Source organism: Rutilus rutilus, assembly GCF_951802725.1.
Source record: "Rutilus rutilus genome assembly, chromosome: 3".
Taxonomy (NCBI): Eukaryota; Metazoa; Chordata; class Actinopteri; order Cypriniformes; family Leuciscidae; genus Rutilus; species Rutilus rutilus.
The window spans coordinates 28,869,703-28,883,380 of NC_140211.1; the positions used below are offsets into that span (position 1 = coordinate 28,869,703).

The 13,678-nt window shown below is 39.6% G+C and overlaps 1 protein-coding gene across 1 annotated transcript; it reads left to right on the top strand.

Moving 5' to 3' along the window:
- The first annotated feature begins 1,365 nt into the window (after positions 1-1,365).
- shha (sonic hedgehog signaling molecule a) lies at positions 1,366-8,321 on the top strand. Its single transcript, XM_084405903.1, has 3 exons — positions 1,366-2,113; positions 5,539-5,800; positions 7,326-8,321. The coding sequence occupies exons 1-3, from the start codon at positions 1,814-1,816 to the stop codon at positions 8,018-8,020; spliced, it is 1,257 nt and encodes a 418-aa protein (XP_084262029.1). The 5' UTR covers positions 1,366-1,813; the 3' UTR covers positions 8,021-8,321.
- The last annotated feature ends 5,357 nt before the right edge of the window (positions 8,322-13,678 follow it).

Consider the following 13,678-nt stretch of genomic DNA (forward strand, 5'->3'; position numbering starts at 1 on the left):
CATAGTGTGGCAGCGTATAGAAAATCATACTACAGTCTGTACAGTTCACTCCTGTTAGACATATGTGGCCAGGTGTTCATAATCTCATTAAATCAGACATAAAGTAACTTCGGTGTGACTGTTTGCAAGTAGTAGGAACATCAATTGAACTGCCTCTCTTTCAGTTGCGTATTCAGAGCTTATAAAGTTGTTTTAGAAGAGATTAACTGCTCGATTTGCTCTCAACATTCTGAGAGGTTCACACTGAGGATTAATATAATGTAAAGTTGACCATGAAACAATCTCCAATGGAGCTAAATCAAAAATTATGACAAAAAATACAAATAGCAAAGACAAATAGATCATTTTCCTGTGTGATGCACGTAAAAGATCTCTTTGCTAATTGTTTTACTCTTCACATATCATTATGATTTAATGGTATTTGTGATATTTAAGCAGTCAAAAATGTGCACACCTCAAAACTAAAACAAACTAGACAACAAATCATCCATGTCATTGTCATTTGAACAAAACCTTCAGCAGGGGTCCCACTTTCTTAATGTATTTCACAAGACAAGCAGCCACCATCTTTGATAGAGCAGTCTGGAAAATGTGTGAAAATAAGACAATAAAACACATACCTAACCCGCTGCTATGGGCCAGGGAACACAGTGGTTACCATGGCTTAATCTGTCACTGAAGTGGACTTTAAGGGGTGACAGGGTTTTTGCAGGCTGATCTTTCTCCCAAACAGACAGCTTAGCATTTGTGTGCACAGGAAGAGCCCTTTCCAATATCTCAAATAAGCTGTGTTGGTCAGAAGAGCCAACTTAATCTCTGTCTCCTACTTTCTCGCTCTCTCGCACCAATGGAATATGGAGGAATAATTAATTGTATCCTAAATTTACCAAAACATCCCTGGCTTTTCAGTTTGGAAATAGTTGTTTGGATGAAATTTCGAAGAAAGTGAAATCTTGTAAATTGTTCAGAAAATTATCCTTTCACTTAAAAACTTTAAAGATGACAGCAAAACAAGTGCAGCTTCTGTAAAGTTCAGCTTTTGCAGGTTAGAGGTTAATGGGACAACAAGTGATCAACCTGATCATTATGTGATAAAAGAGATAAAAAGTTTACATTTAAATTAAAATGTATGTTTGTATTTCGATTTGCTTGTGATTATTCTATGATTAATCAGATTAATGTCCTCACTGGTGATATGCCTAAATGAAGTTTTGAAAGTCGCATTCACCCTTATGTGCACCTTAAGCAGTAGCACATACAGACCAAGTGATTTAAACATAAATGGTCCATTAGCAGGTCACATAGATGGATGGAGCATTTGCATCCCAGTAACAAACTGAGCACACATGCATGTCGCAGCCTCACGGACAGCAGCGGGGAAAACTGATGCGTTCACATCTCACCGTGTCCCTCCCCTGAAACCCACCTTCTTTAAAGGTTTTTGTGCGTCCGTTTTGTGGGATAACATCAGAAGGGTTCGTCCCGTCGAGCCAATCAGGTCCCTCCCTACCTCAGATCGCAGCTATAATACATAGGAGTAAAGAGGCTTCTCGCATAAGTGACTGTGGCTTCAACTCACGTTGCGATTTTGAGGTTAGTCTTACCTTTCACATCCACGCCGCAAACCTCCGATGCGTTATCAGACGCACATTTACGCACCTGTCACGGTAGGGCTTGGCGCTGAGGGGCACGCGTGAACTGAGGAGAAGGCAAGGACATCGCCGGAGATCCACGCAAAGAGAACGAGAAATCCCGCTAGACAGACCGCGCAGGGCGCTCTAGAACACCGCAGCGAGATTCACCGTGCGGCAAAATGCGGCTTCTTACGAGAGAGCTGCTGGTGTCTCTTCTCAGTCTGTCCTTGGTGGTGTCCGGACTGGCCTGCGGTCCAGGCAGAGGCTACGGCAGAAGAAGACATCCGAAGAAGCTGACACCTCTCGCTTACAAGCAGTTTATACCTAATGTCGCGGAGAAGACCTTAGGGGCCAGCGGCAGATACGAGGGCAAGATAACGCGCAATTCGGAGAGATTTAAAGAACTTACTCCAAATTACAATCCCGACATTATCTTTAAGGATGAGGAGAACACAGGCGCGGACAGACTCATGACACAGGTAATTCCTTTCCGTTCACAAATCACACCGGTGCTTGTTTTTAAGTCAGAGCTTAAGAAAGTACAGTTCGTGTAAGGATTGTGAATTAGTCTTGCGGCACGGCTCTTTCTAATGAAGCTGTGCGAGAGAAATGCCTTCAGGAGAGGACCGGCTGGTTGCCTCCTTGCTCACCCTCTCTGTTCCTATATTTGTCCTCGATGAGATACTACATCAGGCGCGCGTTAGCCTATATGTTTTATAAAATGTGGGTATCCTGCTTGATAGGTACGGCACCTGATCTGAAGGGACTGTGGTGGGCATAATATGTCAGTCTCATGACAGCTAAATATAGAAGGAAATTAAGCGTACATGTTCATGGGATCGCTTAGTAGTCATACCGCAGCCCACCCGCTCGCAGCGGCTGCTTATCAGGGCATGAAAATATTGACATTTCTCAAAGGATGCTCTTAAATGTGTTTCTGCTTATTAATGGGCCAGGACGGTACCGCTTAGTGACAGATTAGAATCAGACACAATGGCCTATCTGTCTTCACCCCTCTGCTTTCGATATTATGCAGGGGTTTGCTGATATTCTGACAATTATTTTACGCCACATGCGATGCTGCATAATCTATAGGCCTATTTGTTTTACAACTGACCGATATATAAGCAACATCAAGCGATGCACATGCATAAACAAGTTTTGTGTGGTACACACCAGGAGTAGACTAACTCAACATTACTTTAATTGCAATATGCGCTGATATTTTGATAAATGGTTAGATATGTGATTAATCCGTTAGATGCGGTAAATCTTTGCTTGAAATTAAGTCAGACTTTGATCTATTTATTTTATGGTTAATGCTAGAGTTGTGTGCTGCTCAAAAATGATAGAAAGTCTTTTTTTTTTGTCCGAGTTGTAGCCTACATAACATTTAACATTTTTTTTTCTTTAATTTTTCTTTCTTTAATTTTTGAAACGAAAGCTAGGCCTCTGAAAAAGTCAGACAGCTTCGGGAATAGGCTGTCTGTCCCCAACATGGCTTTCCACTCTCGTCGCATTAGCAGGGATCATTTGAACTTCTGACCCTTTGCCCAAAGGAAGAATAACATTGCTGCTTAGTAATGCATCGAATATATAGGCTATTTGCTGTACAAAGCATATTGAGGTCTGCTTCCGTGTAATTTACAAAGTGATTACCCTGAGTGTAATATTTTTTTATTAGGTTATTTTGACGTGCCTCTGCTGAAAAGCTATTCGGTTCAAAATCTAAGTCATGACTGCTTATCGCATGGACGAGGTTTGCTGAAGCATTGCGAATGTCAACCAAAGTGAATTTATACGCGCTGCGCAGGTGCATTATAAAGTCTCCCTTTTTCTGGTCCTTAAAAAAAGATGAAACCCTTGTCTGGTGTGGTTTTCTCAGATGTATATCAAACTCTACTTAAGGTGAATGTGATTACAAGTGTGTGATGACCCGCGGGCACACACACTGCCATTAAAAAAGGAAAGCTACCCCTGCAATCTTGTTACTTCAAATGGACGTCTAAGCTTTTCAAAGGGAGTTAACGAGGTGTCCTTTTAGCAAATGTTTTGGAGAAGCGCATCTGAGTGGAAGAGATGGTTTGTTGGTTGAACACGCTGTGTAGTGAATTGGACTTAACGGTGCTGCTCACGAAATTAGGCGCAAGTGCGAGGGCATCCTGGAGGCTGTTTGCTCTGACAGGTAGCTGATAAGTGTTTCCTCTATAACAGTTCATTTTGAGAGGAGATTAGTAGCTGACTGTGACTATAGGCGGCGTGTTGAACAAACCTCGTGTGGAGCACAAAGCGGCGGCACAGGGGGTTCCCGCTGCGCTTCATGGTGGCTGAACAGAATTTGGCTTGATTTGCGGCACGCGACCCAATGAATTAATAAAGAGTTAAGGCTTCACGGGTCTTGAATCCCCGGCAGTTTTGCTCAGAATATGCTAGGTTGTATCTTTTGGTCCCTTGTTTGTATTTTCCTCTCTCATTCGAGTCCCACGAGTGCTGTAGAGCTAATAAGCAGCAGATCAAAATAACTAAAGTAAAAATGTTCTATAAGGGTAAAATTTTCCATTCAGTCCACAGATGTATCAGTATCACAGTAAGAAATTGATTAATGTAGCTACATAAGAGGATGCATGTGTGAAGCACATTACGTTTTTGGTGGTTTGCATAATAGACATTGAGACATAATGGAGTGAACTTAAACTATTATATGTTTTATAATTGACTGTACTTGCAGTGTAATAAGATGTATGTGGCCTTCAATGCAGACATGAAAATTTGAGGGTCAGGCGAATCAGTAGAAAGTGGGGCGTTAGTAGTCTGGTACAGAAACGTATGTAGATGTTATAGGCTACGGATGGTGTGTGTGTGTGTGCTTGTGAAGTAGGGAGAGAAAGAGGCAGCGAGCGAGTCAAAGCTAGGAGGGAATTTGTGTGAATTATTACAGGTATTAATTTGGCTTAGTGTCACAATTTGCAAGCATATTTTGAATAGATTTTATATAACCTCTGAAAGACCGTCGGTTAAGCAATCACATCACGTCCCTTGAGCAAACCTGTGCTGCAAGAATAATGAGTAGTTGCTTCTCCTCTTGGACGCAGTGAAAGAGTCTTTTGTAGTGTTTTATTTGACATATTGGTTAAGTGTTGGGAAGAGTTGTCCTGGAGAAGGCCAAGCATCCCAACACAAGGTCCCGGGAAAGGTTAGTGGGTGCACCACCCACACATGGCCTGATACTCCATATCTCGTACCTGCACCTCGGCGAGACCCACTGCTCTAAACCAAAATGTTTAAATAATAAAAACCACAAATCACTAACTGAACATCACTTTTCAGTCATTTTTGCCTTCTAATCTCAAGTTACTATTGTTCGTATTCTGGTCTTTTAAGCGGAAGAGGTCCTGATGCAGTCACACCTTTCTCTAGTTGGATCTATATGTTTTAGATCAGTGAAGCGAATGCAATAACTTATCAATTTTTCATTGAGCTCTTTGGGCAGAATAGCCTTGCATGCAAGGCTGAATTATTTCCAGTGTAAATACAGGATTCTTATTTCATATATATAGACTTATTTGTAAGTCAACCTGTTTGTCTGGACATACTGATTTGGATAGTTACAGAATTATTGTCAGTAAATGATGTCTGGAGTGCTGTGATCCTTTAAAACGCTGTTCAGAACTGACTGAACCAGTCTATCACACCGAGGTCTTTAACTAAACTAAAGCTGTCAGTTTGTTTACAAAGCTTTTACGCAAGCTATCATTTAGGAATTTTTGGAGATTAAGAGCATTATTTATTGTGTGTGTGTGTGTGTTTTTTATATATATTTTTTTATGTGTATGGCAACATGGATCAATGAATGGAAATATAAAAAATCATCTCTCTTCCTGTTCTCTCTCTGTCTTTCTATTAGAGATGCAAAGACAAGCTGAACTCGCTGGCCATCTCTGTAATGAACCAGTGGCCGGGGGTTAAGCTGCGTGTGACAGAGGGCTGGGATGAGGACGGTCACCATTTTGAAGAATCACTCCACTACGAGGGAAGAGCTGTTGATATCACCACCTCTGATCGAGACAAGAGCAAATATGGGACACTCTCTCGGTTAGCTGTAGAAGCTGGATTTGACTGGGTCTATTACGAGTCCAAAGCACACATCCATTGCTCGGTCAAAGCAGGTAAGACCATGGCAGGTTGATTGGAAGTGATGGGCACAATGCTTCACACTCCATTTCATGTGGAAAAAAAATCAGGCTTAAAAAGATAATCTGCTTTTAAATACTGATACAGTGAAAACAATAACAACAACAACAAAATTCGTAATTTATTACAGAAAGTTTAAATTATAACTGTATTCATAAAAGTAACTTCTGGCAAAGAAATGATTATTTCTAACAAATATTATTCTAATTAATAAATCGAATGTATTTTAGTTATTATGAAAAATACTAATTGTTTCAAGGCTATTCCTCTATAAGATATTTTTAATCTTCCACTTCACACTGACTATCACAGAAAGACTTTCGAGCCAATATATTAACTGATCTTACATCGCCCCACTCTGTCTCTTTGAAGGAAGCGCTTATCAAGTCATCACAAGATCACTCACTGAAACAGAATAAACATTGCTTATGAAGACATAGGCTATCAAATCAAACACGCACGCTTAAAATATACGATGAAAAACACGACGGAGTTTGTGGCATCACTTGCGCAAATAAAATGTAGGCCTAATTCCTATCAGCAATCTTTTATTTATTTATTTTGTAGTGTAATAAGTTTAACATTGATCGAAGATAATTTAGCTGGAACACATTGGCAAAAGCCTTAGGCTTTCGCCAAATCTTATTTAAATTCTAAACACTTCTACAAATACATTACAGGCTTTAAACAGAGCCAGGTCGAACTCGCTCGCCCAAATCTGTTTCTCAATTGTCACCATCTTATTTCATGCCCTAGAATCTTATGAGAGGATTAGACGAAAAGTCCATTCTATAGCTCTGTTTACCGACCCAAGAGATCGGAATGTGAAGAGATCCCACAAGGCCCGAATTATTGTCATTACGCTTGACAACGGAGAGCATGATGGTTTAAAAAATGAAAGGAAAGAAGAAGAGGGCATTGATTGACTACCGCTAGCATTTCTAATTTACATTCAAATCTACACCATTAGAGCCTTGGAAAAGTGTCTGGGCTGAGTAAATAGGTAGGCTACTATTTGAGCCTGCTTGGGGTTTTCTCATTCTATAAGTGTGAATTGTCACATAGAAGTTTCTGCACCTGAGCAAATATGAAAGAGGCGCAAGGAAAGGCAGGAGTGTGCTTTTCCAAGAGTGCTCTGTACACAAGCTGCATTAGAATGACAATGTCCGGGCTTTATTGGTTTTTAATTAGAGCAGTCCAGCCTCTTTCCTCCTCCATCTCAAACAAAGACGTTTTTTGGGGGGGGAAAGCTTTCGATTTACAGCCTAATTCCCGTTGCCACGTTTTCTTTTGTTTATTCAGACGTTTTCTTACTTTTGGCGACTTTGGGGCTGATATAGCCTAGTTTAGGCTACGTGCATTCTTTTCGCGCTTTTTTTAATTTATTTGACAGCTTCGTCATAACTAAAAATACAGGCCTAATGCTTAATTATGTTACTTCATGATATGCTGCATAAAAGGCGTCCCGTTTTATTCACCCATTGCCATTTGTCTCGACAGAAAATTCGGTTGCTGCAAAATCTGGAGGCTGCTTCCCAGGTTCGGCTCTGGTCACGCTCAAAGACGGAAGGCAGAAGGCCGTGAAGGACCTGAACCCCGGCGACAAGGTGCTGGCGGCGGACAGCGCTGGGAACCTCGTGTACAGCGACTTCATCATGTTCACAGACCGAGACTCCGCGACGCGACGTATGTTTTACGTCATAGAAACGAAAGAACCCGTTGAAAAGATCACACTCACCGCTGCTCATCTCCTTTTTGTCCTCGACAACTCAACGGATGATCTCCACACCATGACCGCCGCGTATGCCAGCAGTGTCAGGGCCGGACAAAAGGTGATGGTTGTTGATGATAGCGGTCAACTTAAATCTGTCATCGTGGAGCGGATATACACGGAGGAGCACCAGGGCTCGTTCGCACCAGTGACTGCTCATGGAACCATTGTGGTCGACAGAATACTGGCGTCCTGTTACGCCGTAATAGAGGACCACGGGCTCGCGCATTTGGCCTTCGCGCCCGTCAGGCTCTATTATGACGTGACATCAGTCCTTTTCCCTAAAAACTTAATCAGTGAGTCCAGTGCGACTTTACAACAGGAGGGAGTCCACTGGTACTCCAAGCTCCTCTATCAAGTGGGAACGTGGCTTTTGGACAGCCACATGCTTCATCCTTTGGGGATGTCAGTAAACTCAAGCTGAACACCTTCATATGGAAATAAAGCAAGAGAAATCACACTAATGTAGGATATAAGACAATGTTAGTACAAGAGAGAAAGAGAGAGCGAGAGTGAGAGAGAAAGAGACAAAGGCCCCGAGCGGAGTTGGGATATTTATTACAATGACTTTAAAAAAAAATGTCATTTTCAAAGAATAAATGGAGCCTTAAAAGTTTTCTTTGCATAATTTATTCTCGCGTGAACTCAGGCTGGTGGCACACAAACGGATTCGAATGATCATCCAGCGGTGCAGAATCTATTTTTGTATATCTCATGTAAACAGGAAAAAAAAAGATAATGTATGGAAAAAATAATGAAAATTTCATGACAGGTTGTAACATTCTGTGCATATGTGCAAATGACTGTTATATTTTAGGGGTAAGCAAACGCCGCGGGGCTCCAGAAATTATATTTTTATACACAGAATTGTACATTAGATTTTGACCGATCGTTACCTAATCACTTTTCGTTATTTGAAATAGTGTAAGATACGAGAATATATTTTAATTTAAATAGGTGCAGAGTCTTTGCAGTCTTGTGCTGTTATCTCTTTTAGAATTCTCTATTATTTTGTCATTGCTTTGGTTGTCAGATTGGGACAGACATATTGTTCACTCTTCTCTGGTTTCATTGTTTTTTTTTGTTTGTATTTCTTTAAGAAAATGCGAAATGCACATTCTGACAATTCAGTAACGATAATAGTCCCACAGTAAAGAACAAAGGTTTTCGTTAAACATTAATAACTACTGTACATTTACTAAAATGTATTTTTCTTTTCATATTTTGTAATAGGTAAATAGTTTTATAGAAATAAAATGCAGCTGATGCACAGTTTGGATAGCATATGATTGAGTGGCCATACCAGTTAACTTGTCTTTCATTAAGGCAAGGTGTCAGGAAATGTATAGAATTTATTATTTATATGTTTATTATAAATGAATGAGATAAAGAAAATATTCAAACTGCTCGTTTGTATGTTTTTGTTTCATGAATATCCTTTGATGATGATGATGCAGAAATTGAACATCTTGACCTATCATTTTAATAATCAGAAGATTTAATAGGCTATTGTTGTTATTGATATCATTAACGCTCATAAATATTTAATTGTTATTGCTGTTGCTTAAAAAGTCGCTTCTCGGCGGCAGTTTATTAAAATATTAACAGGGCTAATTATGTTCATTGCGGTCACGTTTAAGACATGGCACAACAAAAGATGGCTTACAATCATTAAATACAAAATATTTTATTGTTGTAATGAAAAACGTATAATCGGATAGAGTGGACCAGAGTTTCCCCCCACGTAAATCGGGCTATTCAGTTTGCATAAAGCTCGAGTGGGAGAAACCAACCCATTCAAACCAACGTGTGGAAATGCGGAAAGTTAAATGTTGAAAGCGGCTATCGGTAAGACGCGAAAAAGTCTTTGATCTGCATTTTGTATGCTTGCGAAAAGTTGTGGTCCCATGTTAAATATGAACAGGATAGTCCTCCTTAGCGTAAACAGCTGAAAATCTCTCACGCAGATTAAAAAGGCTAGCCTACTGTTTGCGTGCTTAAAACGCACCAGCACATTTACTGGAAATCGCCTTGCCTGTTAGATTGGCTCTTTGGTGATTTCTCATGTCAGGGTCTTTAATGTGGCTTTTACTCGCCGCCATGAGAATTACGTCAAAATATGTGACGGTGACGGAATCAAATACATTAGGCTAAATTATTAGACTACACATTTGGCTATTATAAACACACTTTTCCCTTCTTCATATAATAGTGATTTTTATAGTTAATCGCATTCGCAAGAATGAAACAGGTGGTGCACCAGGTGCAACGAGAGGAAGTGAGGAAGCCATCCACTTCAAATCTAATACACGATGCATAACTCTAACTCGCGGGTATAAGGTAAACCCAAACTCTAACGATTTCAGATTTTTCCTTTGGTTTAGTCTGAGATGTGATATGCGACTTCTATTCAAGCAAGGAAAAAAGACAGCCTAACTTTATGCAGGCTAACAATGAGCCCCAAACCCAGTTCAGACAGTAGAAATTCGAAATGACAAAAGCTGATCACATCCATAGCAAAGTGAAATAGTTTCTGTTTTGTAAAACTGAATGGCCAGATGTCATCCTTACAATTGTAAAACTTTCGCAAGCACCTCCCAGATCATGATATCATTCATGTGAACTCTCTGCTGAACAATATTATCAATAATATATAGAGGAATAGTCCCAGAGAGTCAATGTGAGCTCAGCTGATAAACTGGGTATTGAGAATAGTACTAAAGTTTGAAGGGAATGTTCTAGCCTTATTGGCGTGCAATTTCTATTATTAGCTAATATAAAAGATGGCTAGATCAGTGTCTTCACTATCTCTGTGTTGCACCAACAACAAAGAACTAAATATACAACTATATCCATTTATTGTCTTTTCTGATTAATGTGTGTGTGTGTGTGTGCGCGCGCATGGACACTTTGAAGGGTGTTAAAACTAGTGAGTGAATGGAAGTTTGAGCTTTTGAACTCTGTTGCAACACGAATAGAAATTCCACTACCAATTCTTGAGAAGACTTCATTGTGCTGCAGGTTTTGCTGCTTTTTAGAGCTGTTGGTGAGGCTCACTCTCAGCCCTGACCTTGAGCATTTACACAGACACAAAAGCGACTGGGCGAAAGCATTCCTCGGAGCAGGTAAATAAAACCCAACTAATCCTTCAGAGGGGCCTTGTGTCTGCAGAGAGAGCAACTGTTTCAACAAACGCTTACTGGCAACTGCAAACAAAAATGGACTGGCAACTGTTGTGAGGTGGGAATGAAATAAAGGTTGCCTATCGTTAAATTCCAATCATTCATTTTAATTGCATGAATGTTTACCCAAGTGACGGTCACTTTTCCAAAAGTACAATTTCCAGGGAATGGAAACTTCCAGGAAATGTCTTCCTTCTTTCCTTCTTTATTTCCAGGGAATAAAGCACCCACAGCTTTTGACAGATTGGTGTGGACCACTGCTTATTGTGGCATAATGATTACTTGTAAGAAATTTGTAAGATGGCGATTTTTGTTGATTTAAACTGCGATAGGCTTACTTTATACTCTCAGAAAGTAGATGCAAGAGGAGTATCAAAAGCCATTAATTCGTCACTCAATAACAAGAACGTGGGCAACACAGAAGATGAAATCCATGAAAAGGATTTATTTCAAGTAATTATTCATAACAAGTACAGTCAAGGCATATTATCGGTTTCCACTTGACAAGCTCCATAAAAGGTTACTAAACAAACACCATTTATATTCTTCAGAATTCAACATGTAGGACAGTCCGGTGTACACATTTCAAACACATCAAAACCGTTCCATTAATACAAGACTGAAGGACAACAAAACGGCGATCAAAGCAGCATAAATCACTTCCCCAATACAATAATGATTTCCAAGTAATGTTTTCTTTTCATCCAACAACACAACACGTGTGTACAGCTGCCAAGAGTGTACAGATCATTCTTGGGATTTGTGCAAGTTTTTGAACTTTGGAACTCAGTAGGGTGTGGTCCCAGAGACGCAAAACTTCCACGGACGTGGGCTAATACAGAAAGGAAATCCAGAAGCAAGGTCCCCCTGCTTTAATACAGAAGGATTATGTTCACACAACACCACAGTGAGATCAACAACAGCCTTCCCATCAAGCCTCAGACCCAGATGAAAAGAGCAGGAGAGAGAGAGAGAGAGAGAGAGAGAGAGAGAGAGAGAGAGAGAGAGAGAGAGAGAGAGAGAGAGAGAGAGAGAGAGAGATAGAGAGAGAGAAGGAGAGAGAGAAATAGAGAAATAGAGAGAGAGAGAGAGAGAGAGAGAGAGAGAAGAAAAAGAAAGAAAGAAAGAAAGAAAGAAAGAAAGAAAGAAAGAAAGAAAGAAAGAAAGAAAGAAAGAAAGAAAGAAAGAAAGAGATACAAGAGAAGGGATATCTGGTACCACTTAAACTGAAGAGGACCTGTTGAGAAAATAACACAAGTTAGCATCATCTGGACGCAGCTCTACTGTAGACAGACACAACATTATTTAGAACTGAAAACAAAAGGAGGGTTTTTCATATTAGTTTAATATTTCCATTTTATTTTGTTACGCATGATTTTAGATATGCAGAGGTTTTCAAAAGCAATGTTCCTTTCACGGTGCAAGGACCTTCGCTCGAATGATTTTAAGGAGGAATTTGATACAACCGTATTTTCATTATAATAACGATCAAAACTATCACCAAACCAGAAAGATAAACACCAGAGTCAATACACAACATTCAACAGTTCAGGTCTTGGAGACCAGAATTCAGGAGCACTGCAGTGGGATGCGGGTATGGGAAGGTATCAGCTATGAACGCTCCTCCCTTCAGTCAATCATTGCACTAAAGATGATAAACAAGGCTCAAATATAGCATAAAAGGCTCAAAAACTAAGCAATTAAAAGTTTACTTCGAACCCATCAACTTCATAGTCCAGCCATCCTAAAATGAAGTCAGCATCAGATCAACAGAGCGCTAAACAAGACTAATCAAAACAAATCTGCTAGTCTGTATACTTCATCGTCCTGTCCGGGGCAATAGTTGCAATGATTGTTTGCTAGTGTGAAAATGTATGACATTTTCAAAACAATCTCATCTGCTATGTTCAAAGAATCTTTTTATAGGGTTGCAACTTAAACCGTCCTAATAATTCCTTTTGAAAACCAATGCCATCTTAGACTGTAAAGGGGCTACAGAGCATTTGTTTTATGAAAAACCCTCCTTTCTGTGCTCCCGGAAGCTCTGTCCTGGAAAAGAGAAAAAAAATGGTTTAATTTCAAGTGACAAATAATCATACCGCTGCCAAAGGGAAGCAGTGTATTGTGTTTGACAAATAAAACAATGAGCAAAAACATGCCACATCTCTGGTCTTAGAGCTGACTACCATTATAAGAAATGGAAGTAATCTAACGCCAGGTTTCACAGACAAGGCTTAAGACTAAAATGCATGTCTCATGCAGGTTTAACTGAAAGTAACTTGCACTGACATATCTTCAAATATATCAGTGCCATTGATTTTTTTTCTCAAGTTGCACACCAGTAACGCTTTTTTTTTCTTTTCTAAGGCACATTTATAAAAGCTACTTAAATGTCCTAATTGAACTAATGCCTAATCCTGGCTTAATCTAAGCCCTGTCTGTGAAACCAGGCCTAGAAGTCCTATCTTGAAGCAATAGGCCATCCTGGTATTTCTATAAACTGGCCAATTGTTCAACTGCAGCAGGATCCATGTAAAAAAAATACAAAATTAAAACATGGGGAGTGTGCCAGCCACTTGTGATTGACAGAAATAAAGAAACAAAACAATATAAAACAAAAACACACCAAAAAGTAAAATACCTTTAACACTATTTTGGACTATATAGCTTATCTAAAATCTCTGCCAAAAAGTGACCAACAAGTCAATCTCTGAAAACTTAAACTTGTCACATGTGTGATTACAGTTAGGAAAGGGACAGCTTCCCCAAGTTAATCTAAACTTACAATGAAGTTACCAAAAGGTTCAATATGAACCCGTTTTTCTCTCTTATAAGACCATTTATAAATATTACGTCTTATAAGATTTATAATTAGAAATGTATTAAAATAGTGTTTTTCA

Coding starts and splice junctions, on each gene's coding strand:
- shha (XM_084405903.1), top strand. CDS start 1,814: ATGCGGCTTCTTACGAGAGAGCTGCTGGTGTCTCTTCTCAGTCTGTCC. Junction 2,114..5,538: donor CGGACAGACTCATGACACAG/GTAATTCCTTTC, acceptor TCTTTCTATTAG/AGATGCAAAGACAAGCTGAA. Junction 5,801..7,325: donor CCATTGCTCGGTCAAAGCAG/GTAAGACCATGG, acceptor TTGTCTCGACAG/AAAATTCGGTTGCTGCAAAA.